The sequence below is a fragment of the Cynocephalus volans genome, chromosome X (genome assembly GCF_027409185.1).
Source record: "Cynocephalus volans isolate mCynVol1 chromosome X, mCynVol1.pri, whole genome shotgun sequence".
NCBI lineage: Eukaryota > Metazoa > Chordata > Mammalia > Dermoptera > Cynocephalidae > Cynocephalus > Cynocephalus volans.
The window spans coordinates 109,845,089-109,871,896 of record NC_084478.1 but is presented as its reverse complement, the minus strand read 5'-3'; the positions used below and the strand labels follow the sequence as shown (position 1 = coordinate 109,871,896).

The 26,808-nt window shown below is 38.3% G+C and overlaps 1 protein-coding gene across 1 annotated transcript; it reads left to right on the top strand.

Moving 5' to 3' along the window:
• Positions 1-21,377: 21,377 nt before the first annotated feature.
• Positions 21,378-24,050, top strand: LOC134368163 (melanoma antigen preferentially expressed in tumors-like). Its single transcript, XM_063084708.1, has 3 exons — positions 21,378-21,667; positions 22,129-22,728; positions 23,537-24,050. The coding sequence occupies exons 1-3, from the start codon at positions 21,378-21,380 to the stop codon at positions 24,048-24,050; spliced, it is 1,404 nt and encodes a 467-aa protein (XP_062940778.1).
• The last annotated feature ends 2,758 nt before the right edge of the window (positions 24,051-26,808 follow it).

Here is a 26,808-nt window from a genome sequence, read left to right as displayed (position 1 = left end):
TGATTTCCTGTTTGATTTCTTCTTGGACCCATATGTCATTAAGTAGAATGCTCTTTAATTTCCATGTGTTTGTATTGTTTCCAGAATTTCGTTTGTTATTGATTTCTAGTTTTAATCCATTGTGATCTGAAAAAATACATGGGATAATTCCAATTTTTTTGAATTTGCTGAGACTTGATTGTGACCTAACATGTGATCTATCCTGGAGAATGATCCATGTGCTGATGAGGAGAATGAATATTCTGAGGTTTCTGGATGGAATGTTCTGTAGATATCTGCCAAGTCCAATTGGTCTAGAGTGTTGTTTAGATCTTGTGTTTCTCTGCTGATTCTTTGCCTAGATGATCTGCCCAATATTGATAGTAGGGTGCTCAGGTCCCCTGCTGTTATGGTATTATTGTCTATCTCCTTCTTTAGGCCAGTTAGAGTTTGCTTTATAAATCTGGCTGCTCCAACATTGGGTGCATATATAGTTATGATTGTTATGTCTTCTTGATGGATGAGTCCTTTTATCCTTATGTAGTGGCCCTCTTTATCTCTTTTTATGGTTTTTAGTTTAAAGTTTATTTTATCAGATATAAGAATAGCTACTCTGGCTCATGTTTCATTTCTATTTGCATGGTATATCTTTTTCCATCCTTTCACTCTCAGTCTGTGTGTCTTTATGGGTGAGGTGAGTCTCTTAAAGGCAGCAAACAGTTGGGTCCATACTTTTACTCCAGTCAGTCAGTCTCTGTCTTTTGAGTGAGGAATTTAATCCTTTTACATTAAGAGTTGTTATTGAATAGTGTTGATTTACTCCTAGCATTTTATTGATTTTTGTTTGGATGTCTTAAGTGTCTTTTGTTCATTTCTTTCTGATTTAATGTTTGTCTTCTGTTTTTGTTGGTTTCCTGGGTTGTAGATAAACTTTTTTTTTCCTCATTGTTAGCATTTTTATTTAACTAGTGGGTTTTGAATTTTCCTGAGTTTTTATGGCAGTGGCAGTTATTATTCAGGTACCAAAAATGAAAGACAGTGTCTTTTGCAAAGTAGAAGTTTTCAATTTTAATGAAGTCCAAGTTATTAAAGACTTCTTTCATAGATTGTGCCTTCGGCGTTATATATAAAAACCCCAAATCATCTGGGTTTTCTCCTATGTTCTATAACTTGCCTTTTGCTGGGTCTGTGATCCAGTTTGAGCTATTATTTACAAAGACTTAACGGGTCTGTGTCTAGATTCAGGTTGTTGCATTTGGGTGTGCAGTTGTTTCAGCACCATTTGTTTTAGAGACTATCTTTTCTCCATTGCATTGCCTTTGTCCCTTTTTCAAAGTTCAGTTGACTATATTTGTGTGGATCTGTTTCTGGCCTCTCAATTATATTCCAATGCTTGATCTGCTTATTCTTTCACCGGTACCACAGTGTCTGGAACACCGTTGCTTTAAAGTGAGTCTTGACATTGGGTAGTGTCAGTCGTTTGACTTTCTTCTTCCTCTTCAGTATGGTATTGGGTATTCTGGGTCTTTGCTTCTCCATGTAAGCATTAGAATCCATTTGATCATATTCACAAAATAACTTGCTTTGGTGGTGATGAATCTATAGATCCAGTTCGGAAGAACTGATATCCTGACAACATCTTGAGTTTCTACCCACAAACACAGAATATGTCATTTGTTCAGTTCTTTGACTTCTTTCTGTGGAGTTTTGTAGATTTCCTCTTACAGATCTTATGGGTGTGCATGTGTACGTATGCCTGTGCGTGTGTGTGTGTGTGTGTGTGTGTGTGTGTGTGTGTGTGTGTGTGTGTGTGTGTGAGAGTGTCAGTATAAGTGTGTGTATCTAGGTGATCCCTAAGTCTTTTGCATTGTGGGGTGCTAATGTAAATTATATTGTGTTTTTAATTTCAAATTCCAATTGTTCGTTTCTGGTATGAAGGAGAACGATTAACTTCTTTATATTAACCTTGTAACCTGCAACCTTGATTTAATTGCTTATTAGTTCCACGAGCATTTTTTAAATATGTTTATTTATTCCTTCTGATTTTCTACACAGACAAACATGTCATCTCTGAGCAAAGACAGATTTATTTTTTCCCTCCCAATCCGTATACTTTTTATGTCCCCTTCTTGTGATATTGTGTTACCCAGGATTTCTAGTATGATGATGCAAAAAATTGGCGAGCAGGAACATCTTTGTTTTGTTCCTCATCTTAGCAGGAAAGCTTCCAGTTTTTAACCATTAGGTATGATGTTAGCTGTAGGGGTTTTGTACATGTACCCCTCTATTCCAAGTTTGTTTTTTGTTTTTTTGGTTTTTTATTTTAAATCAACTTTATTGAGTCATAATCTATACATAAAATGTGTCCATTGTAAAACTGTAATTTGAGGAGTTTTGTTTTGTGTTTTTACCCCACCCAATTATCCCCCAACTTTCCTCCCCATCTCCCCCCCCACCCCCACTCCACTTTGTGGCCTTAGGAATGTTCCCTCCATCTGTAAGACCAGCACACTATTGTGGTCTTTCTTTCCTTCTTTCCTTCTCTCTTAGCTCCCACATATGAGTGAACACATGTGGTATGTGTTCATATCCCTATGTGCTTTGCTTATTTCAGTCAAAATAAGTTACTCCAGGTTCATCCATGTTGTTGCTATTGGGAGTGTTTCATTCTTTTTTACGTCAGGGTAGTATTCCACAGTGTATATATACCCCAGTTTCCTGACCAGTCATCCATTGATGGACATTTCCTTTTGCTCCATATCTTGGCTGTTGCAAACAGAGGTGCTCTGAGGTTTTTCTTTCTTTTTTTTAAAGTCATGAGTGGCTGTTGGATTTTCTCTAATGTTTTTTATGCATCCATTGATATGATCGTGTGGTTTTCCTTCAACAGCCTGTTGTTGTGGTAGATTACATTAATTGATTTTCAAATGTCACATCAGCCTTGCATACCTGGAATAAATTCCACTTGGTCTGGGTGTAGAATTATTTTTACACATTGGTGGATTTGATTTGCCAGTATTTTGTTGAGGATGTTTGCATCTATGTTCACGAGAGATATTGGTATGTAGTTTTATTTTCTTTTTATGTCTTTGCCTGGTTTTGCTATTTAATGCTGGCTACATAGAATGAGTCAGGAAGGACAGATTAAGCATCCCTAATCCAAAAAATTCAAACCCCAAATGCACCAAAACCTAAAACTTTTTGAGTGCTGACATGACACTCAAAGCAAGTGCTCACTGGAGCATTCCAGATTTTGGATTTTTGAATTAGGGATGTTCAAATTGTATGTGTTCTGCAAATATTCCAAAATATGAAAAAAGAAATCCCAAATCCAAAACACTTCTGGCCCCAAGCATTTTGGATAAAAGATACTCAATCTCTATTCCCTCTGCTTCTTCTATCGTCTGGAAGAGATTGTACAGAATTGGTATAATTTCTTCTATGTTTGGCAGAATACACAATTGAACCCATCTGGGCCTGGTGCTTTCTGCTTCAGAAGGTTATTAATTATAGATTCATTTGAAATAAATTTAGGCTTATTAAGATTGTCTATTCAAAATGGATTTTAAGTTGTGAAATAGATGGGTTTATGATCTTTTATTGTTTTGTGTTTTGTGTATTTAATTGCTTGATTGAGATATATTTACAAATTTAAATTGTACAATTTAGTGGCTTTTGGTATTCACATATATGTGCAATGACCACCCTAGTCAATTTTAGAATATTTTTATTCCCTCAAAAAGAAATCTCTTACCTTTGAGCAATCGCCTCCTATACTCCCATTCCACAAGCCTTAAGCAACTACTGATCTACATCGTCTTGTTAGATTTCCCTATTTGGGACATTTTGTTAGAACAAAATCATATAACACATGATCTTTTGCGACTGGCTTCTTTCACTTAGCACGGTGTTTTCAAAGTTGATCCATGAATAATATTCAATACATATACCACACTTGGTTTATCTGTTAGTTGATGAATGTTGGGATTATTTCCACTTTTGGCTATAATGACTAATGCTGCTATAAATATCCAACTATAATTTTTGTGTGAGCATGTGTTTTCCTTTCTCTTAGGTATAAACCTAGAGTGGAATTGTTGGGTCATATGGCAACTCTGTGTTTTTTTCTTTTAGGAAGTTCCATACAGTTGTTCAAAGCGACCAGCAGTGTTTGAGCGTTCTGATTTCCCCACATCCCTGCCAGTACTTGGTATTAAACGATGTTTTCATTTCAGCCACCATGTTGGGTTTGAAGTGGTATCTTATTGTTTTTCATTTGAATTTTCTCAGTGATTAATGATGTTGACCATCTTTTCATACGATTATTGCCTAGTTTTATATCTTCTTCAGAGTAATGTCAATTCAGATCATTTGCCCATTTTTTAATAGTTATTCATCCTTTTATTCTTCACATATTCTAGGTACAAGTCCCTTATAAGATATATGTCTTGTAAATATTTTTCCCATTGTGTAGATTGTATTTTCACTTTATTGACGGTGTTCTTTGAGAGCATGAAACTTTTCACTGTTGGTAAAGTCCTAATTATCTATTTTTTCATTTGTTGCTCATGTTTTTGTTGTCACCATCTGAGAATCCTTTGACAAATCTGAGGTCACAAAGATTTATTCTTATATTTTCTTATAAGAATTTATAGCTTTAGCTCTTACATTTAGTTTTTTTATCCATTTGGTGTTAATATTTTTATATGATGTGAAGTAAAGTTGCAAGTCCATTTTCTTCCATGTGGCATTCTATTTGTCCCTAAAAAATTTGTAAAAAAGAATATTCTTTTTCACCACTGAATGGCCTTGGAACCCTTGTCAAATATCAACTGGCTGTATATACTTGTTTTTTTTTTTCTGCCCTCTCAGCTCCATTTCATTGATTTATATGCATATCCCTATGGTCGAACCACAGTTTCTCGATTACTGTTGCTTTGTGTTAAGTTTTGAAGTAGGGAACTGCAAATCTTCCTGCTCTGTGCTTTCTCAAGATTATTCTGGCTAATCTGGGTCTCTTGCAATTATGTAGGCATTTTAAAATAAGCTTGTCAATTTCTACAGAAAAATCTGCTGGGTATGTGATAGATATTGCATTGAATCTGGAGGTTGATTTGGGGGGTATTGCCATCTTAATAATTTGTCTTCTGATCCATGATCACAGGATGTTTTACCATCTACTTAGATCTTGTTTAATTTCTTTCAAAAATCTTTTATGGTTTTCAGATGTAAAGTTTGCAACCCTTTTGTTAAATTTACTTGTAAACATTTTCCTCTTTTTGGTGCAATTGTAAATGGACTTATTTTCTTAATTTTTATTTTTAAGTATAGTATTTAGAAATCAAGTGTTTAGAGAGACAAATGATTGTTGTATACTGATCTCGTATCTGCCTTTTTTGCTGAGCTTGTTTATTAGTTCTAACAGTCTTTTAGTGGATTTCTTCAGATTTTTTATGTACAAGTTTACGTCATCTTTAGATAGAGACAGTTTTACTACTTCCCTTCCATTCCTGATGGCTCTTCTTTTTTTCTTTCTTTCTTCTTTTTTTAAATTTTAACTTATCAATATTCAGTGTAGTTGATTTTCATGTCCCTTTATCAATTCCTCCTTTTCCCTCTTCCCGCTACCCCCTCAATCAACATCATATCTGTTCACATGTCCTAACATGTTTAAGGAATTGTTGATTGTTGTACACTCTTCCCCACCGCCCTCCCTCCCATTGATTTGTTTGTATATTTATGGATTTATTTTTATTAACTCCTACAAATAAGTGATAATATGCAGCATTTCTCTTTCTTTGCCTGGCTTATTTCACTTAATATAATTTTCTCTAAGTCAATCCATGGTGCTGTGAACGGTAGTATTTCATTTTTTTTTCATAGCAGAGTAGTATTCCACTGTGTAGGTATGCCACATTTTCCTTATCCACTTGTCCGACGATGGGCATTTAGGCTTGTTCCAACTCTTGGCTATTGTAAATAGCACTGCAATAAACATGAGGGTATAGGTATCCTTTGAACATGATGATTTCCACTCCTCTGGGTATATTCCCAGCAGTGGAATAGCTGGGTCATATGGTAGATCTATCTGTAATTGTTTGAGGAATCTCCATACCATTTTCCATAAAGGCTGCACCATTTCACAGTCCCACCAACAGTGTGAGAGTGTTCCTTTTTCTCTGCAACCTCATCAGGATTTATCATTCTCACTCTGGATATTAGCCACCCTAACTGGAATGAGATGATATCTCAAGGTGGTTTGGATTTGCATTTCCCAAATGCTGAGTGATGTTGAGTATATTTCTTGTGAGAGTGGCCTACTAGCAATAAATTTTCTCAGTTTTCGTTTTTTGTGGGAATGTCTTTATTTCACCTTCATTTTTGAGATAGTTTTTCTGGATGTAGTATTATGTGGGTGTAATGTGAGGTTATATAACCAGTGAAACTGGTATAGGTAATTTAAAACACTTAGATCAACTAGGCTCCACCTGAGAATACAAATTCAAAAAATAAAATGTATATTTTTATTATATTCTACATTATCATCAGAGAGAAGACAAATACCTGTTCTTATTCGCCTAAGGATTCACATACGCAAGGATTCTTATTAAAAATGCTTCTGAGGTGAAGTTTATTTGAGAAGGGTTGTTGTTTGAGTGTGTGCTTATGTGTGTATTTATATGTGTGTGTATAGTGGAAGATCAAGCTCTTCTCTGGGAATTCCTGTGTTCCCTTTTGTGAGAATTATGTAAGCATTTTCAGGTGTAATAAATTAAACTGACTACAATATGAATTGTATGTAAGAAAATTTATTAAATTTATAAATTTTATCATAAAAATTTACCAAATTTATTAAACCCTTTCAGGTTCAGAAAAAATATTATACCTTCATAGCCTTAGGAAAAAATACTTTTTCACTTTCTCACCCATAGACATACAGAGAACTTTGAACTTCAGTTCTACAATCTGAGCAAGGAGTCAAATGCAAATACAGACACAAGTACATATGCAAACAAGCCTTGTGGGGAAAAAAAGGTGAATCATTGTATGCAGATGACTGAGAATGGGTACTGGGTCACTTTAATCATTCTATTTGGAGTTTTCTCCATTCTTCAGCTAATCCTGTCCTTTCCCATTCACTTTGGAATTCCCTCACCCCAAACCACTGAATTAATTAAACAAAAGATACATTTCCAACACACTATTTCACATTCTGAAGGTATCACAGGGTTTCTCTGTTGAGCCTTGTTAGCAAAGCTAGAAAAGCAATCACTGAACTGAGAGAGAAGTTTACCAGTCTCTTCCCTGGAGATGAAAATTTTATTCATGAATTCCATCAGAAAACCAGACCAGGCCTTTCAGAATCCAACTTGAAAAAAAAAACTTGAATACGCCAAACTTACCAGTTTGCAGCCAGTGTTTTGTCACTACTGAGAAAAACAGTCAAAATTATATATATATATATATATATATATATATATATATATATATATATATATATATATATATATATATATATATATATATGTGCCTAAGAGCGTTGAGTAGGCACCATACTCGGAAACATGAAAGCATAGAAATTGAATTTAGTCCTCTACATCTTGCTGAGAATGCCTCATGAGTCATAATAGCTCAGGAATCAGGGAGTTCAGGGAGAAGTGCAAACAATCACAAAGGCAAGCTGCTCATTAAATTTACTAATCAAGTAACTGCTCTCCAATTCAGTGGATGATCAAGAGAAGAGCAGATCTTGGTAGGTCCACCAGAGACATCAAACTATAATTTTTAAAAAAATCAGTGTCCCAGAGACCTCCAGTTCTGGCCAAGCTAGAGTATGTCCACTCCTCCTAGGTGGTCCCTCTACGTCAAAACACTCTGGATACAACAGAGCAGACAAGCAAATGGAACTCCAGAGTGTGGGAAAGAGGAGGCAGACCGGCTAGTGCACTCAAGACTTGAGTAAGGACACAGCAGTGATTTCTTTTGTTTTTCTTATCTCCTACCAAATGTCCCAGACAGGGCACTACGGAAGTCTCCAACCAAGAACCACCAACACTCACAGACATGAACCTCTAAGTAAAGCCCATTCCCTTACACAAAACAAAAACAAAAGCAAAGACAGAAAAAGGGTGTTCTAAAAACCAAAAACCCTGTTTTTGGCCAATATCCCTCCTCCACTGCAGACAAACTCCAGTGGAAAGCCTCAGCTCTAACTCCTGAGGTTTTAGAGACCAAAAGGGAAGCTGATCTTCTGCCCTAACCAGCCTCTCTGACGCCAGTGGTCATGATCCCATTCCCCTGTCAGGGTATTGTCAGTGAGGTCCAGCAACAAGCTGAGCCTTTACCTCCACCCAACATCAATGATCCTGAACAAGGCAGTGCAAGTTGGGACTAGTATGCATTCCATTTATCCCCATCTCTGGTGTCAGTGATGGCCAGTAGAAAGTTGAACCTCCACACCCATCCAACATCAATGAGGTGGTATGAGGTGGGGCTAGTCAACACTCCACCTTCCCTCTCACCACTCCTGTGTGAGCTAGGCCTGATTCAGAGCTGAGCTTCTTTCTTCCTCCACCTCTCATCAGGGTGGAATGAGGTGACAGCAGGCAGGGTAGGTTGACACTCTGCTTTCCCCCTTCTTCCCCTGATGTCCTCAGAGACCAGTGGGGAACTAGGTTTCTGACTCGCACCCTATAGCAACAAATTATTGAGTCAGCAACCCAGTTCCCCCTTTCTGAGTGCCAGCAGGCCCTGTGGAGATGGAGCTTACGTTCCCTACGTTGAGGCAACCAATGTGTTGTGAATTGGTGCCCCTCTTTCATTGGAAAGATGTCACTGCAACTGGGGTAACAGTTCATCTCTCACCCTAGCCAACTGCAAAGAGGTAAGGAAACTCAGAAATCCATTTTTTCAGTGTGGTATCAGAACACAAATCTCTGTGTTACACCAAAGACTCAAGCCAAAAGTGGAGATTAAACTTAGGATCCAGGGTCTCACGAAGTGGTTTCCAAATATCCAGGATGCAATAGAAATTCACCACACCAAGAACCAAGAAAATGACATGCTGAATAATAAAAGACAACCTACAGATGCCAACACTAAAGTGAATAAGATGTTGGAATTATCTGACGAGCTTTGGAAGTGACCTTGAAATAATTCTTCAGCAAGCAATTACAAATTCTCTTGAAATGAGTGACAAAATTGGAAACCTCAGCCAAAAAATATTGAAGTTATAATAAAGAAACGAGTGGAAATTATAAAACTCAAAAAATACAAAAATGAAAAAAAAAGAAAGAAAGAAATGTTGCCATATGGGATCAATCGTAGAGTGGAGATGACAGAAGATAGAACCAGTGAAATTGAGGACATGTCATTAGAATGTACCTAATGTAAACAACACAGGAAGAATAGACTGAACAAAAAGATCATGGCCTCAGAGAATTGTGGAAACATAACAAAAAAGCTCACATTCATACTGTCCGATTTGTAGAAGGAGAAGAGAGAGAGAGAGAGAGAGAGAGAGAGAGAGGAATAAAAAAAGTATTGGAAGAAATAACGGTTGAAAACTTCCCAGATAAGGCATAATGATTGGAAAGAAAGAAATAAAAATATCCCTATTTTCAGATGACATGCTATATATTCTAAAGACTCTTCAAAAACAAAGTTCTAGAACTAGTATGTAAGTTCAGCAAATTGGTGGGATACAAGGTTCACACACACAAATCAATTGCATTTGTATACAGTAACAACGAAACTGTGGAAACTGCAATGTAAAGCACAATACCATTTACAAATGCTCTAGAGAAAATAAAATTGTTGTTTATAAATGTCACAAAACATGTATAGGACCTATATCCTGCACATTCCAAAACACCGATGAAAAAAATCAGAGACCTAAATAAATGTAGACACATATGTGGTCGTGGATTAGAAGACTCAATACAGCAAAGATGTCAATTCTCCCCAAGCAGAGCTATAAGTCTAATGTAATTTCTATCAAAATTCCAGCAAGGTATTTCAGACATAGAGAAGCTTATTCTAAACTTTATATGGAAATACGCAAACCCTAGAATAGCTAGACACATGCTTGATGAAAAATAATAAAGTGAAAGAAATTACTCCGTTTTATGTTGATCTTACTGCATAGCTACAGCAATCTAGACAGTGTGGCACTGGCAGAGGAGTGAACACATATATCAACAGAACAGAATGTAGAACCCAGAAATAAACCTACTCAAATACGTTCAACTGATTTTTGAGAAGAGCACATAAGCAATTTAATGGAGGAAAGATAGACTATTGCACAAATGATGCCGAAGTGGTTGGACATCCATAGGCAAAAATAATAATAATAATTGATTAATAAAAAAGTAAAAATGAGCCTTTATCGAAACCTCACAACTTATACAAAATTTAACACACAATGGGCCACAGGCTTAAATGTAAAATGTAACACTGTAATAGTTTTGAAAACATCAAAGGAGAAACTCTTTGGGATCTAGGGCTAGGCAGAGTTCTTTGACTTGACATCAAAAGCACAATAAAAAACAATCAATAAATTAGACCTCACTGAAATTAAAAACTTTGGCACTGTTAAAGACCTTGTGAAAGGGATGAAAATAAAAGCTACAGGCTGGGAAAAGTATTTGCAAGCCACTTATCCAACAAAAGAGTAGTATCTAGAAAGTTAAAATAACTCCCAAAACTCAACAATAAACAGTCAAAGAATCCAAGTAGAAAATGGGTGTCTCAGTCCAATTTCTGTTGCTTGTAAGAGAATACCTAAAACTGGTTAATGTAGAAAGAAACGGAATTTATTTCTTTCAGTTTTGAAGGCTGGGAAGCCTAAGGTCTAGGGGGCACAACTGGTGAGGGCCTTCTTCCTGGTGGAAACTATCTACGGAGTCCTGCGGCAGCATAGGCAATCACCAGTCCACACCCATGAGAACCCATTAAATCATTAATCCATTATTTCATAAATGGGTTAAACCATTCACGAGATCACAGTCCTCACAAGCTTATCACCTCTTAGAGGCTCCACCTTTCAACACTGCCACATTGGGGGAATCAAGTTCCCATGTGAGCTTTGGAGGGGACAAACGTTCAGATCTTAGTAATGGGCAGAAGACACGAAAACATTTTTTTTTTTCACGGAAGAAGTTATACAGGTGGCAAATAAGCACACGAAAATGTCTCCAATATCATTAGACATCAGAGAAATACAATTTAATAGAATGGTGAGATATCACTACGCACATATTAGAACAGCTAAAAAAAAAATAGTGATAACACCAAATACTGTTGAAGATTTGGGGAAATTAGATCACTCATACATTGCCGGTGGAAATGTAAAACTGTTTCAGCCACTTTGGAAAGCAGCATGGCAATTACTTTAAAAATTAAACATGAACTTAATATGCCAGCCAGAAATCTGTCTTGTGGGCTTTTAGACCAGAGAATTGAAAGCTTAATTTCGTACAGAAACTTGTACATGATTGTTCATGGCAGCTTTACTTGTAAATAGCTAACAAGTGGAAATAACCCAAATGTCCTTGAACGGATGAATGGCGAAACAAACTGTGTTGCATGTGTACCATGGAATACCCCTCAACAATAAAAAGTGACAGACTCTTGACAAATGCAGAAATTTTGATGGATCGCCTGGGAATTAAGGTGAGAAAAAAAAAAAAAAGAGGAAATCCCCCAAATTACATGCAATTCCATTTATTTATTTTTGTAATGGCAAAATATTGGAAATGGAGACAGTTTGTAGTTTCCAGGTGGTAGGTATGGGGAATTGTTCTGGGAAGGAGATGGGTGTGGTAATAAAATGGCACCAGTCGAGGGACTTTTTCGGTCATAAAACTGTTTATTACCCTGTCTATTGTGGTGTATACATGGACCTGTGCATGTGATAGAACTTCATAGAACTAAATACACGCACACATACAGACACACACTCAAGTAAAACTGGGAAGATCTGAATAAGATCATTGGATATCATTGGTGTCAGTATCCTGGTTCTGATATTATACTATAACTTTACAATATGCTAGCATTGGCGGAAATTGGATAAAATGTACCTTGGATCCCGATGCAATATTTCTTGCAACTGCATGTAAATCTACATTTATTTTGAAGTAAAAAGTTAAAAAATCTCCTCATCCACCTGGAATCTATGGTGCATTCCTTTCCTATTGAAATTGCATAGATCCTGAGATAAAGTTTTGCAGCAGAAAAGTAAATTTCCTTTATTTAGCTTTCTGTCTTTCTTACTATCTCACTATTAACCTTAGCCTTAGGATTCAGAAGGAAGATGTCATAATGAGTCATTCACACAATTTACTTAAACTGAAAAAAGAAATTAGAGTTTTTCTTACAAAGAGTAATTCTGATTAGATTTAATATTGTTTTTTCAGTGAGGCCTAACTTTCCAAATAATTCGTCTGCTAAACATTTTCCATAAATTGATTAAACTATATTTGCAGCACCAAGGTATAGAAAAAGTGTAATTTTAGCACATATAAATATACACGATGCCATAAATTACATCCTTTAAAAAAAAATGAGTAGTCTGTCTTAAAAATTCTTTTAGGGGATATAAGAGAGAAGGAAACATAAAAAAACAACACTACCTTAAAATTCTACTTTTATCTTTTTATTTTATTTATTTTGTGTGTGTGTGACCGCTAAGGGGATCGCAACCCTTGGCTTGGTGTCGCCCGCACCGCGCTCAGCCAGTGAGCTCACCAGTATCCCTACATAGGATCCGAACCCGCAGCCTCGGCGCTCCCAAGCGCCGCTGTGCTCCCAGCAGCGCACTCTCCCGAGTGAGCCACGGGGTTGGTCCAAATTTCTACCTTTGAAAAAGTCTCTGTGCTGTTCTGACCAACCAATGATTCACCTAGAGACAGGGTTAAGTGCTTTCTCATCCTACCCTGCCTGGCTGCCCTCAGTACAAGGGGCACTCTAATCTCACCTTTCAAAATTGCTTTCTGTTCAGGGTTCCCCAGGCACTATCTGACATTAGGTTGGGCTGGTGTCCTGTCCTTCGAGGGAAGGAGAACAGGCTTTCTAATCATCCCTTCCAAGGTTTTTTTTTTTTTCTTCTTGACACCCTAAGCACTTCAACTCTCTATCACCCATTTAAAAAGTAATACCGAGTTCACAGTGAGTTAAAGATTTATATTGTCTTTAACATTCTTCTGATAAATAGTATTGACAAGGCTTATTGTTCCTTTCGACTGAAGCACAATTTAAAGCGCAGTGTGGTTTAAGGCTTACGGCAACTTCTTGGAATTCGCAAAATACGTTCAAGAGATAGAGACTGGGAAGAAACCGAGACCTCCTGACCCTCAATCCTGATAACTTGACCAATGACAATTATTATAATCATCCACTTATCAATCGCATTGTAATTGCTAGGAGGAAACGTAAGACACATCTGATAAGGTGACCAGAGGTGTGAATTAAATAAGGAAGGTGGCTATAGGGACCTGTGGGGGCAGAGTGTTACAGGAAAACTCGTAATGGGATAGGGGTATGCTTGGTGAGTATGTGTGAGAGGAACAAAGGAGGCTAGTGTGGCTGGAGAAAAGAATCATTCATTCATTTCACAAATATTCAAGTATCCATTGAACCAGGGACTGCTCTGGGCACTTAGAATACATTAATGAGCAATGGACAAAGATTATTGCCCTCCTGGAATTTGTATTTTCCAGCACGGGAGACAAGACAATAAAAAACAAAGACAGCATATGAGTAAAATAAATTGTATCCCAAAGGTGGTAAATTCTGTTTAAGAGAAATAAAAACCAGATAGGGAAGAAGTGGAACCCGGAGTGAGAGGTGAGGATTGGACATGTAAACAAATATCCTGCAACTGATAGTACCATTCTTAGATGGGTGGAAGTTTTCTCCTTTGTGCTGTCTTTGTCAGGCGTAAGTGTAAATGCTATGCTGGCTTCACTGCACAGAGGTCAGAACACACTTTTCCTGTCTTTGGTCTGGTCTCGATTCCCTTCTTAATACACCAGAGAACCAGGGACACCACTGCCTGATAGCCTTTTGTCATCCAGTGCCTACTCATTTTGAAGTTATCACCCCCTGCTACACGTCCACTAAATTTGGACTTTAGTTGTCTGGGCTTGAGACCCTGCCTGGTAGAAGCCCTGGCCAGGCAGTGCCCAGACCACAGGCAGTGACACTTTTCCCGGAAGATCTTAGCCGGTGGGGCAGGCACGTGCTCAGAATCTTTCCACCAGCGCCGAGCTGAAGGGAACGCGGTTCCTCCCAGTATGAAACTGATTGGTGGAGGCAGGTCACGTGACTCGGGGTTAGCCAATGCAATTCCTCTCCAGGATGCTTTAGCTTGGAGAAGAAACTGACGGTTAAGATGCGGGGGCCACCTAGACTGGGGACTTGTTTGTGACCAGCTCGTAAGAGGAAGAAAGGGACTCCAACTGCTGCGGTCCTGGACGTTTCCCAAGGTTTTTCTGATGCTTCTTCTTCCAATTAGGTTAATTACAACAATATCTTTTCTGTAAATTAAACCTATTTTGGCATAAATTACCTAGGGTCAAGGTTTACGGATTAGTAGGAAAGGCCGTCCAGCTGTTCAGTGGTCCACTTTCTTTCCACCCTCTATGAGTCCTCACGTGTTAAGATTAGCTTCAATTGCATGGCTAATCAGTTCATGCGCGCTCTAAAATTCTTCAAAAAGCCTTTCTCCTCTCCAAAAAGTTATGCTTCTCCTTTGCACTTTGGTTTTGTTTGTGGTGACTTTTGATATGTCAGGGTTTTAAATGTGAGATATTTCCCTTTCTATTGTATTTCATTTATTTTATGCTCAAAAACGATTTTCTCATCTGAAGAGTGAATAAATATTCAGCTGCATGTTGAAGATGACTGCTTTCATTTCTTTCTTATAATGGCCTCTAAAGCAATTTGATTTTGTAATTGTAATAAACGATGTGATGATGTGAGTTTTTATCCATCTTTCTATCCATCCCCCTAACTTTGTTTCAAGTGGTTAAACTGTTAAACAGTGTGGATTATAGATAACCATCCCTTTAGCCACTGATTTTGTCTGTTTTTCATTCTGTATTTTGAAATAATTTAGACTTACAGAACAGTTGCCGAAAAAATTGTACAGGGAGCCTTCACCCAGATTTCCCTAATGTTGACATCTTATATAGCCATCGAAAAATTACCAAAACTAAAACATTGCTATCAATGTAATACTACGATATCTAATATATAGAATTTATTTGAATTTCACCAGTTATCACATAATGTCCTTTTCTATCGTAGGATCCCATTCAGGATACCTCGTTGTATTTGTCTGTCATTTCTGCCTACTCTGCTCCAGGCTGACAGTTCCTCAGTCTTCACTGGTCTTTCAGAAGCCTGACACTTTTGAAGATACCGGTCAGGTATTTTGTAGAATGTCTCTCAACTTGGGGTCATCTGATGTTTTCTTATGATTAGATTGAAGCTCTGCATTTGTGGCAAAAATACATGTTTTATTCTCCTCCCCTTCACCCCATTGGTGAGCGTGCGCTTCCCACCCTAGTGTTGTGGGGGTGGCCAAACACATGGCACCCAACATTGGACAGTTGAAATCCACAGCAGTTTATTAGTCACATCTACTCACAGCCTGGGACAGGAGGACCCCACAGGCCAGGCAGAGCCACACAGCATCACAGTCTGGAAGAAAGTGGACAAGCAGGGTCTGTAGGGCGCAGTATTGTAGTAAGAGGATTAAGTGCCCCTCGGTTCATGGGAGGATGACTGGCTTCTTTGGATAATTCTGTGGGCTGGGTGAGAACTGAAACCTGCTACTTAGGGATAAGTAAGCACTGTGCCCGGTCCACATGATAAGGAGGGTAGTTTGGCTAGGGGACCTTTTTCTGTGGGAACACAACAGGGAGCAGAACCTGTGGGTAAGCCATAAACGGTCATCCCCTCTCTCCTAGATGTCAAGGCACACATATTATTAGGCCTTAATTTTAGGTCTTATATCACATTACTGCTAACATTATTTTGTTCCCTTCTCTGTGAATCATGTCAGGGGGTAGGTATATGATGCCCATATGTTGTATTACTACTAATGTTCACCTTGATTACTTGGTTAAAGTGGTGGCAGTTAGGCTGCTCCACCAGACCATTGCTATTTTCCCGTTTTTTAGTAATAGATAGGGTGTGGGAAATACTTTAAGGCTCCGAAAATACAGTTTCTTCTCAGACTTTGACCCATTACTTTTGGAATCCATCTAGGTATCTTGCCTACAACAAATATGTTTCCTAATGGTAATTTTCTATTTTCCTCATTCTTACTACATGTATTCATTGGAATTCTTCTGTAAGGAAGAGCTGGTTTTTTCCCCCCATTTATTTGTTCAATTTATGTACATCAGTATGGGCTCATGAATAATTATGTTATACTATGAGTTATAATCAAATTATATTATTATTTACTTTGTTCCTCAAACTGTTCCAGCTTTGGCCATTGGGAGCGTTCTTTGGTTGGTTCTGTGGTCTTTCGATATGCCCCCATTCTTTCTTGCACACTTCCTTATGTTCTGGCACAATAAGATGTTCACATCCATCTTGTGTTCTTTTGTTTGTTTGTTTGTTTCTTTGTTTTCCCCCACCGTACCCCTGGATTAAAACTATTTCTACAAGGAGCCCTGGTTCCTTTCCTTGGAGAATACCATTTAGAAACCTGTATTTCAGTGTATATTCATTGTTACCGAAATTTCATTGCTGCTAGGCTCTCTCCACGGACAGAAGTAGGAAATATATTGTATGTACATTCCCATGCTTATAGATACATCTATGTTTATTTCTGCATCTACCTATTTGTATAGACATTAAAAGCCAGGAACTCATACTGATATTTCTGATTCCAGACCATTCTAGCCTTATCTGTAAATTCATTCTCCGACCTGGCTTTCATTATCTATGATGCGTTTACTTATTTGTTCATTCCTGGTGTGTGTACACATAGCTTCAGAATTGCTAACCAATACCCCTGTTGGAAACAGATTTACTAACTTGTATTTGTGTACAGTTCTCTTTTGTCTTCAGCCTTAGAAGATACTGTCAAAATATGGTTTTCCAAAGTTTCCTCACTTAAATATTTTCTTCCTCACTCCTTCAGTGTGGATAAATTAATCATTTGTAATACAGTTAGCTGACTTTGCTGCTACTTGTATTCGACTTTGCGTTTCCCCCCATATCCTGGTTGATTTTAATTGTTTATTTATATTTTGGATAGAAATGTTCCTATGATTCGGAGTCAGGCCTATACAGAAACAAAGTGTACTCAGAGAAGTATCGCTTCTTCCTCATTCCTTCTACCTCATTCCCATTCCCCATTTCTTGCTATTTCTTTCCCACCCTCCCCCATAGGATAACCAATTTCTTTATTTTCTGGTTCAACCTTTTCTGTATTTATTTTGCACCAATTCGCAGATACACACATGTTTTCTTATATTCCCTTCTTACACAAAGGATAGCATACTATTCATATTTCTTTCCATTTTGCCTTTGTCATTTAACAGCCTTCCTGAAATCACCCCACACCGTGTCATACAGATTTTCATCATTCTTTTTCTTACAGCTACACTGGACTCCATTGCATGGCTGTACTATACTTTATTCAACCACTCATCTATATGTGGGCTTTTAATGTGTTTCCAGCATTTTGCAGCTACAAACAATGCTTCAGTGAATAACCTTGGGCACAAATAACTTTGTACTGGTGAAATGGATCGTCGAAGTATATGTCCAGTAGTGAGATTATTGGGCTAAAAGTTAGGTGCATATGTAGTTTCTTTAGGCATTTCCAGATTTCTCTTTGGAAGGGTCGTATTGGTTTTCATTTCCACTAGCAATGTTATGAGAATGACCGTTTCCACACAGACTCACTAACAGAATGTGTTGCCTCACTTTTTAAACTTTCGCCTATGTGTTAGGTGAGAAACGGTATCACGCTGTTGGTTTAATGTACGTTTTTGTCTGTTGGTGAGTAAGTTTTGACACATCATGTTTGAGGACTTTCTATATTTTTTTGCATGAATTGTCCGTTCATGTCTTTTCCTCATTTTTCGATCCAGTTTTTGGTCATTTTGTCGTTCAATATTTAAGAATTCTATATATGTATTTGGAATATTATCCATTTGTCTGAGGTATATGCTGCAAATACTTTATCCCAGTTTGCCAGTTGTGTTTTGATTTATTTATGATGTATTTTTTGCAACACTTTCTTTCGTTTTTATGTGGTCTAACTGGTTATTCATTTCTTTCATTGCCTCTGGAATTTGAATCATAGTTAGATGCCTTTCCCTACACCAAGGTTAAAGAAGAGCTCTGCCAGATTTTTTTCAAGAACTTGTATCGTTTCATTTTTTATGTTCAGATCCCTAATACGTGTGCAGTCTATTTTTGTGTATGGTGTATTGTATCAGTCCACTTTTATTTTTCCTAATGCCTCAATTGCTCCAACACTATTTAGTCAATGACCATCTTTGCCCTCATGATTTTACATGCCACCTTTATCATATGCTAATTTCCATATGTATTTGTACTTGGGTTGTATTTTTTGGTTTTCTCGCCTATTATTCCACTGAGCTATCTGTAATTTAAGGAAGTTTTCTCTGCCATCACATGCGGAATCAAAATCCCAGGTCTTCTTTACAATGTGAGCAAACTTTTCCTGTAAAGAGCCATATAGCAAATATTTTAAGTTTGTGGACCATAGTGTCTCTGTCATAACTACTCAACTTTGTCATTGCAGCACAGAAACATCTATAGATAAGATATAAATGAATGAGCATGGCTGTGTTCCAGTTAATCTTTATTTACAAAACCAAGAACTGGACTGTATTTGACCCAATGGGCCACAGCTTACAGACCCCTGCTCTAGTGGATTCCTCAGATAGGGCTGAGGGGTGCAGAATCTCCTAAGTTCCTGTCTGTTGAAAACTGTTTTTCTATAAGCTGTGATATTTGAAGGGTCAGCCCTGCTGGATGTAAAATCTTTACTTCAGACTTTTTAAAAAAATTTTATCATTACACAATGTAAATATTTTTCTTTTTTGTGGCCCTTTACCAATTCCTCCTTAACCTCTCCTCCCCCTCCCCCTTTCCCACCGCTGGTGTCCTCAGTTCTGTCCTCTCCTTTTGAGAGTTCAAGGAATTTTTGTGATTGTTGCATCATTCTTCTTTCCTTCCTTTTTTCAGCTGCCGCTTATCAGTGAGGACATGTGGTATTTCTCTTTCTGTAAGTCTGGCTTATTCCACTGAACATGATTTTCTCTAAGTTCATCTATGTTGCTGTGAATGGCACAATCTCACTCCTTTTTATGGCAAAGTTGTATTCCATTGTGTCTATATACCACATTTTCCTTACCCCGTCATCTGTCAGTAGACATTTAGTTTGCTTCTGACTCTTAGCTATTGTAAATAGAGCTGCGATAAACATGGGAGTGCAGGTATGCCTTCGACATGATGATTTCCATTCCTTTGGGTGTACACCCAACAGTGGGATTGCAGGATCATATGGCAGCTCTATCTGTAGTTGTGTGAGGAACCTCCATACTGTTTTCCGTAAGGGCTGCACTAACTTATAGTCCCACCAACAGTGTAGGAGGGCCCTTCTTTCTCCACATCCTCTCCACTATTTGTTATTCTCTGTCTTTCTGATTCTGGCCAGTCTAACTGGTGTGAGGTGATATCTCAATGTGGTTTTGATTTGCATTTCCCTGCTGCTTACTGATGTTGAGCATTCGCTTTTTCATCCGTAGGTTGGCCATTTGTGTATCTTCCTTTGAGAAATGCCTATCCAGCTCCTTTGCCCATTTTTTAGTTGGATTTGTTTGTTTGTTTGTTTGTTTGTTTTTACTGTTGTTTGCATTCCTTGTATATTCTAGATATTAATCCCTTATGGGATTCATAGTTTGTGAATATTTTCTCCCATTCTGTCGGTTGTCTTTTCACTCTGTTAATTGTTTCTTTGGCTGTGCAGAAGCTTTTTAGTCCATTTCTATTTTTATATTTTTATAAATATTCTGATCCGAGGTAGGTCTCATATCCTCAAATGCTTGTTTGAATATGATTAATTCTGTTTGAACTGTTCACTTAGTTTCTTTCCGCTTAATGGTTGTTTGCTTTGTGAGAAGTTGTGTTTCCTCATCTTTTTTTAAGAATGTTTTTGTATGGAATTTTTTTCTTTCTTTTGTGTATTTGTATGATATTGGTTTGTTTTACAAAAATCCTACTTTAACGATGCCAATTTTTGTCGGGATAGCAAAGTCCAGGCCTTTAAGCCTTTTTCTTTGCTTGTTTTGGTGGCAGAGGGAGAAGTTTTGAGTGCTCTGATTCTGTGGTCCTCTCATGTCCTGCAAGAGCATTTTTCTTTTCCATTTTTGTTTTTCCCCCTTTTGTTTCTTTTCCCCACCATTACTAAATGCCAAAGGATGCTTCACCCTTCCTCTTTGCCTTTTCTCTTCTTCTTCCATTTTTTTTTTTTTTTTTTTTTTTTTTTGTGGTGGGCTGATATGGGGATCCAAACCCTTGACTTTGGTGTTATAACACTGTGAAGCTATTTTTAAGTCTTGTAAGTCTTCCCTACCTCTTCAAATGGCACATATTTTGAAGTCTCTTCTCTATAGACCCTGCTCTTATCTTCCAGGATATCTTTTTGGTATTTTCAGACTTATCATGGGCCTAGTCATTCTGGCCGTACTTTTAGATCAACTTTAAGCTTGCCATCTTTCTTCCTCAGTATCTCTTGCAGCTCTTCTTGGTCTGTCTTTGCTTGCCACTAAGCCCACTGATGAGCGTGTGACAGATCATGTGCTGGAATATCGTGCTTTTTCTCGTTTTACTCACAATTATTTTGAAGTTTTGTCATCTGTTTCTAAGTGATGATGAGTATGTGCTTTTGGACAGATTTACATTTGTTTTTTCTTGGTGATTTGCATCATTTTGGAAGGAAGTATTGAGAGGCAGGTAGATAGATGGTCAATGTTGTCTTCTGCTCACTTACCCCTGATTTCTACTGACATTTTATCTTATGCCAATATGTATATGTATGAAGGCATACACAAACGTAAACACTTACACACACACTCGAGTCTATTCCTATTCTATGTCTACAGTGGAGGTCTCCTGAGGTGGCTGCCTGATTCACCATCTACAAGGGTACTTCAAAAAGTTCATGGAAAAACAGAATTAAAAGATAATACGGATCTTTTCATGAACTGTCTGAAATACCCAAGTATTTATTCAATAAATATTTTCTCCACTGCTAACCTTGGTGGCAGATAAGGGACTGTGGATGTCTTCTCAGGATTTGTAAATATTCTTCACTCTGAAGCAGGTTCATAAAGATGGACAAAAACGCCCCAGCCACACTACTAGACCTTGCTGTACGAAGTCTGCTGAGTAATGAACGTGTAGCTATCCATGCCCTTGAAGAGCTCCCAAGAGTCATGTTCGCTCCGTTTTTCACTGCCGCCTTCTTGGGTGGTCATAAGAAGGTACTGAAGGCAATGGTGAGGATTTGGCCCTATCCCTGTCTCCACGTCGGGACATTGAGAGTACGGGAGTCACAATATGACAATTTCGAAGCTATGATTGATGGTCTACAGATCCTTCCTGCCCAGAACTCTTCTTCTTGGTAAGACTATGTATAATAGAGACATAGTGAGTCAGCAGGAGGGTATGAGACGGGCGTAGGAGATGGCCTAACAGTCTTTCAAAGGTAGTTAATGGTGAATGCTGAGGATCTCTGTGAGGCTGTTGGTGGAACATTTGGGGTCACCTTAAGGACTCTAATGTCTTACAGAGTTGATTATGGAACAGAAGGGATTGAGGATACTATTAATAGATTTGCCTCCTGGGTATGATTACATGGAAAAAGGACATGGGCATTGAGACTGGGATCATCAGAAGAGAAGAAAAGATGGGGAAAAGAAAGAAAGGCGCTAAATTTTTATGGAAAAGGCTTTGTTGGTAAATGGTGTATGGAGTGAAGACCAGGGATAAAGGGATTTTGTTTCAGCTTCCCATCATTGATCCTGCTGGGTTGTATTAAAATCAGCTGCCTCTCAGATATTCTGTCTTCTCCTCTACTTACAGGGCGCCAAAACTGAGGATTCTAGATTTAAGTCAGAATCCAGGCTGCAGGACCACATGCTCTGAGATCAGGACCACATTCCCTTTCTGTTTTCGTTCATGTGTTCACTCTCAGCACTCTATCGTGAAAACAGAAGAAGCCCCACAAAGAGTTAGGTGCCCCGGAACTGTAAATTCAGAGTCTGAGCCTCAGTCATCCAGGGAACCTGTGGAATTATTAGTGAACATTTCCCTAGACGGTACCTGGAGAACAGGGCGATTTCTTTCTTTACTTCGAAATAAAGTAGAGCAGAGCTTTGGGTCCTTGCACCTCTGCTGCAGAGTTTTGCAATTTGATGGAAGGCTTGCCCACGAACACATCCTGCAGCTTCTGGATATGGGATGCATTGGTCACCTGAAAGTGGATGACATTTATCTGAGTCAAGTCACCACCCTTTTGGCTCAGATGACCCACCTCCACAGCCTTAGTATGTCTCACATCCGTTTTACATCTTGTGTGAGGAGAAGCTTTGGGACTTTTCTCACCCATCTTGGGCAGATGAACACCCTTCAGCAGATCCGTTTGCATTCCTGCCGCACGCATCCGCTTCAGGAACTGCTCAGGTGAGGAGCTGGGGAAAGACCTGGGTTCCCTGAACCACCCCGTTGTTAAGACAGGAGAGCAACCATTCTTGGATATTCCTAATCTCCTTGTAACCCATTCCTCCTTCCACCTCAATATGGGCACTGCTGGGTGTATGAAACTGGCCAGGCTAGAGAAACTAGAAAAGTAAGCTGTGATCATTCATTCATTCAGTCAGTCAGTCGACCATGTGCAGACACCATGATAAGTCTGTAGATACATTGGTGAAAAAGACCCAGTCCTTCTCCCCTTGGAGTTTACAGCCTTTTAGGGAGGAAGGGGAGACGTTCAGATGGAGAAATGTTTTATGCTGTGGCACTGATGCACCTCATCATGGTCTGGCTAGAACAGTTAATACTGCCAGATCATTTTGCTCCTGTATTTTACCCAAGCGTTAGGCCCTGAGTAGAGAGCTCGTCATTTGGGTTTTGGTCAAAGGGAATCCTTAGTTGACTGCTTTCCCAGTTCCCTCCCCACCAAATAAGTAAACTAAATCCACCATTGATTTCATTGTAAGTACTAAGTGCATTAAATTTTTTTCCACTTAATCTTTCCCACAACTCTACATAATAGTTGCTATTGTGCATGTTTTAAAGATTTAAGAAACTGTATCTGAGAGTGGAAAAGTAATTTTCTTAGAGTCTGATTCCAAAGCCCACATTGTTAACTGCTGTTGCAACATATGTGCAAATTAGTTTATTCTAGAGCCATAGATACCTCTAACTCAGGACTCCTTGTCCTGGTCCAATCCTCATTGTGCAGAAATAACTTTCTTTTTTCTGTCTACAGATACCTGCCACCTCAGTTGGATGCATTGTATCTCTCTTTCTGTGGACTTTCTAACAGAGGCATCACTGTCCTGTCCCAGAGCCCTGCAGCCACCCATCTAAGATTGCTGAGTCTCAGCAACGTCGAGATATCCTGGGAACTTTCTGAGTCCTTCCAGACGCTGCTGGCAAGTGTCTCAGGCACCCTGGAGTATCTACAGATAACTAGTTGCCTGATAACTGATTCTACTCTCACTGCTGTCATTCCGGCCCTGAGCCGCTGTTCCCACCTCTGTGTCTTTAGCTTCGCCTCCAACCCCATTACAATGAGTGTGCTCACCAGTCTTCTGCAGCACTTAACAAACCTGACGGAGCTGAAGCGTGTAATTTATCCTGTCCCTGTCCATTGCTATGAACAATTGCATAATCCTCGCAGTTTGAACCGACAGAAGCTTTCTGAAGTGCAGGCCCAATTGAAGGCGATGCTGCAGGTGGTAAAGCGGAATGACATGCGCTGGACCAGTTCTCCTGAGTGATTTTCATGGTACAAGGACTTGATTTAACACTGACGTGTGGCCATTAAAGCACGTAGTGTTCTCACCTGATGCCCAAGTTTTAGAGACACATATGTAAAATTTTATAGTTCCAGGAAACTCGCGTTAGGAAGATTCCATGTGTAACTGACCTCTATAAAAATAAAGAACTCTAAAGAAAACAGAGGGCTTTGAGAGGTCCTATGGGTCTCTTACCCATTGTCTTCCAAATCCTCCTCCTTGCTCCTGACCACAGTGTTGGGTATGTGACCTTGGCTGACCTAGTCATGGTATACCATTTCCCTGTCCAGACTAATTGGTTCACTTACGGGTACTTGACACAAGTCAAAAGAGTTGAAACCTTTTCTTGATGATATTTTGGAATAGTTGGTGGTTATTGAAGCCAATAATTTTACCCTCCAAGGTCCTTTAAACTTCTCATATTTATGACGGCCTTAGGCTGCTTATGAGAAACTATTTGCATCTAAAAGGAAAAAAACCAAACCAAAACAAACAAACCAAACCTATGTCCACTACCTACTGGTGTCTTTATCAGTCCGTTGCTACCTCCTTTCTTAGGTCTTAGAAACCTGTGGCTCAGTCGTTCCTTATATCACACCCATTCACCAAGGATCTCTTATTAGTTCAGTACTGTTCCAGGTGCTAAGAATAAAAAGGCAAATAAGACAAAGCCCCTACTTCCAGCCACTCAGAATACAGCTGTTCCTATGATTTGTCTGTTCCCCTACTCTTTCTTAGGGCGTTTGGGAAAGTTATTTAAACCCCCTGTACCCCAGGTTTTTTTTTTTTTTCACACACTCTGTTCAATCCACGCTGGCCTCTTTATGCTGTTGGATAGCTCCTCAACACTCAGGTCATGGCTTTAATGTTACCTCCTCGGAGAGGTTTTCTCTTACTTCCCTTTACTTATTGTACTTCCCTCGCTTCCTTTGCTTCCCTTACTTTACCATGTTGTAGCTCTCTCTCAATGTACCATGTATGTTCCCTTCATGGTACCCATCGTTCCATATGCATTTGCTCCCTCTGCTCTTACAGCAATAATTTGTGCATATCGTTTACCCGTTGAAGTGAAAGCACTGCACTTCAAAGACTTAGTAAGAGAATAGAATGTTAAAATAACTAATTAAATATCTGTTTGTATGATGACACATTAAAATGGTAAAACATTGCATTTCAACGACTTAGTAAGAAAAAAATGTAATATTAATTAATAACTTTTTCTAATCGTTTACATGCTGAAATGCCAACAGACTGAATGTCAATGAGTCAGTAACAAAAATGAATGAAAAGTTACTAATTAAAAATTAATGTACAGCGTTCCCTGTTGAAATGAAATCAGACCACAATTTAAAGACTTAGTAAGAAACAAGTTGCAAAGTAGTTAATGTGTTTATACTGTTTCCATGTTAAAATGATAACATACTGCTTTTCAGACTCAGTTAAAAAAATAATTAAAATTAAATAAATTTTGTTCTTGTTGGTTACATGTTGGAATAACATACTGTATTACAAAGACTTAGAGAAAAGAATGTAAAAAATAATAATTAATAAAAATAGTTAATAACGTTTTTATTGCTTCCATTGTGTAATGACAACATACTGCATTTCCAACTTAGAAAGTAAAACATGTTAAAATAACCAAAACAGAATTTGTATGTGTTTTTTTCTTGGTGGAATAACAGATGTGGTTTTAGTTTGCATTTCCCTGATGACAAGTGATGTTGGGCATTTTTTCATGTATCTGTTGGCCATTTGTGGGTCTTCCTTTGAAAAATGCCTATTCAGCTCCTTTGCCCATTTTTTAATTGGGTTACTTGTTTTTCCGTTGCAAAGTTGTTTGAGTTCATTGTGTATTCTGGATATTGATCCTTTGTCCAATGTTTATTTTGCAAATGTTTTCTCCCACTATGTTGGTTGTCTTTAACTCTGTTAATTGTTTCTTTTGCTGTGCAGAGCCTTTTTAGTTTGATATAATCCCACTTGTTTATTTTTCCTTTGGTAGCCCATGCTTTGGGGGTTGTATTCACGACATCAGTGCCCAGTCCCACTTCCTGGAGTGCTTCTCCTATGTTTTCTTTAAGTAGTCTTATTGTTTCAGGGTGTATATTTAATTCTTTAATCCATTTTGAGTTGATATTGGTATATGATGAGAGATATGGGTCTAGTTTCGTTCTCCTGCATATGGATATCCAGTTATCCCAGCACCATTTGCTGAAGAGGCAGTCTCTTCCCGAATGTATAGGCTTGGTGTCTTTGTCAAAGATCAGATGGCTGTAGGTGGGTGGGTTGATTTCCGGATTCTCTATTCTATTCCATTGATCACTCTGTCTGTTTTTATGCCAGTCCCATGCTGTTTTGGTTATTATAGCTTTGTATTATTGCTTGAAGTCAGGTAGTGTTATGACTCCAGCTTTATTTATATATTTCTTTCTTTCTTTCTTTCTTTCTTTCTTTCTTTCTTTCTTTCTTTCTTTCTTTCTTTCTTTCTTTCCTTCCTTCCCTCCCTCCCTCCTTCCTTCCTTCCTTCCTTCCTTCCTTCCTTCCTTCCTTCCTTCCTTCCTTCCTTCCTTGTTTCTTTCTTTTTGCTCAGAATTGCTTTGACTATGAATGGTCTTTTGTTATTCCATATAAATGGCTAGATAGCTTTTTCCTTTTCTGAGAAAAATGTAATTGGAATTTTCGTGGGGATTGCATTGAATTTGTATAGCACTTTGGGTAGTATGGACATTTTCACAATGTT

Bases quoted from the DNA above. Each gene is read 5' to 3' on its own strand.
- LOC134368163 (XM_063084708.1), top strand. From the start codon at position 21,378: ATGGACAAAAACGCCCCAGCCACACTACTAGACCTTGCTGTACGAAGT. The intron at 21,668-22,128 runs GTAAGACTATGT...CTCTACTTACAG, and splicing joins GCCCAGAACTCTTCTTCTTG to GGCGCCAAAACTGAGGATTC. The intron at 22,729-23,536 runs GTGAGGAGCTGG...TTCTGTCTACAG, and splicing joins CCGCTTCAGGAACTGCTCAG to ATACCTGCCACCTCAGTTGG.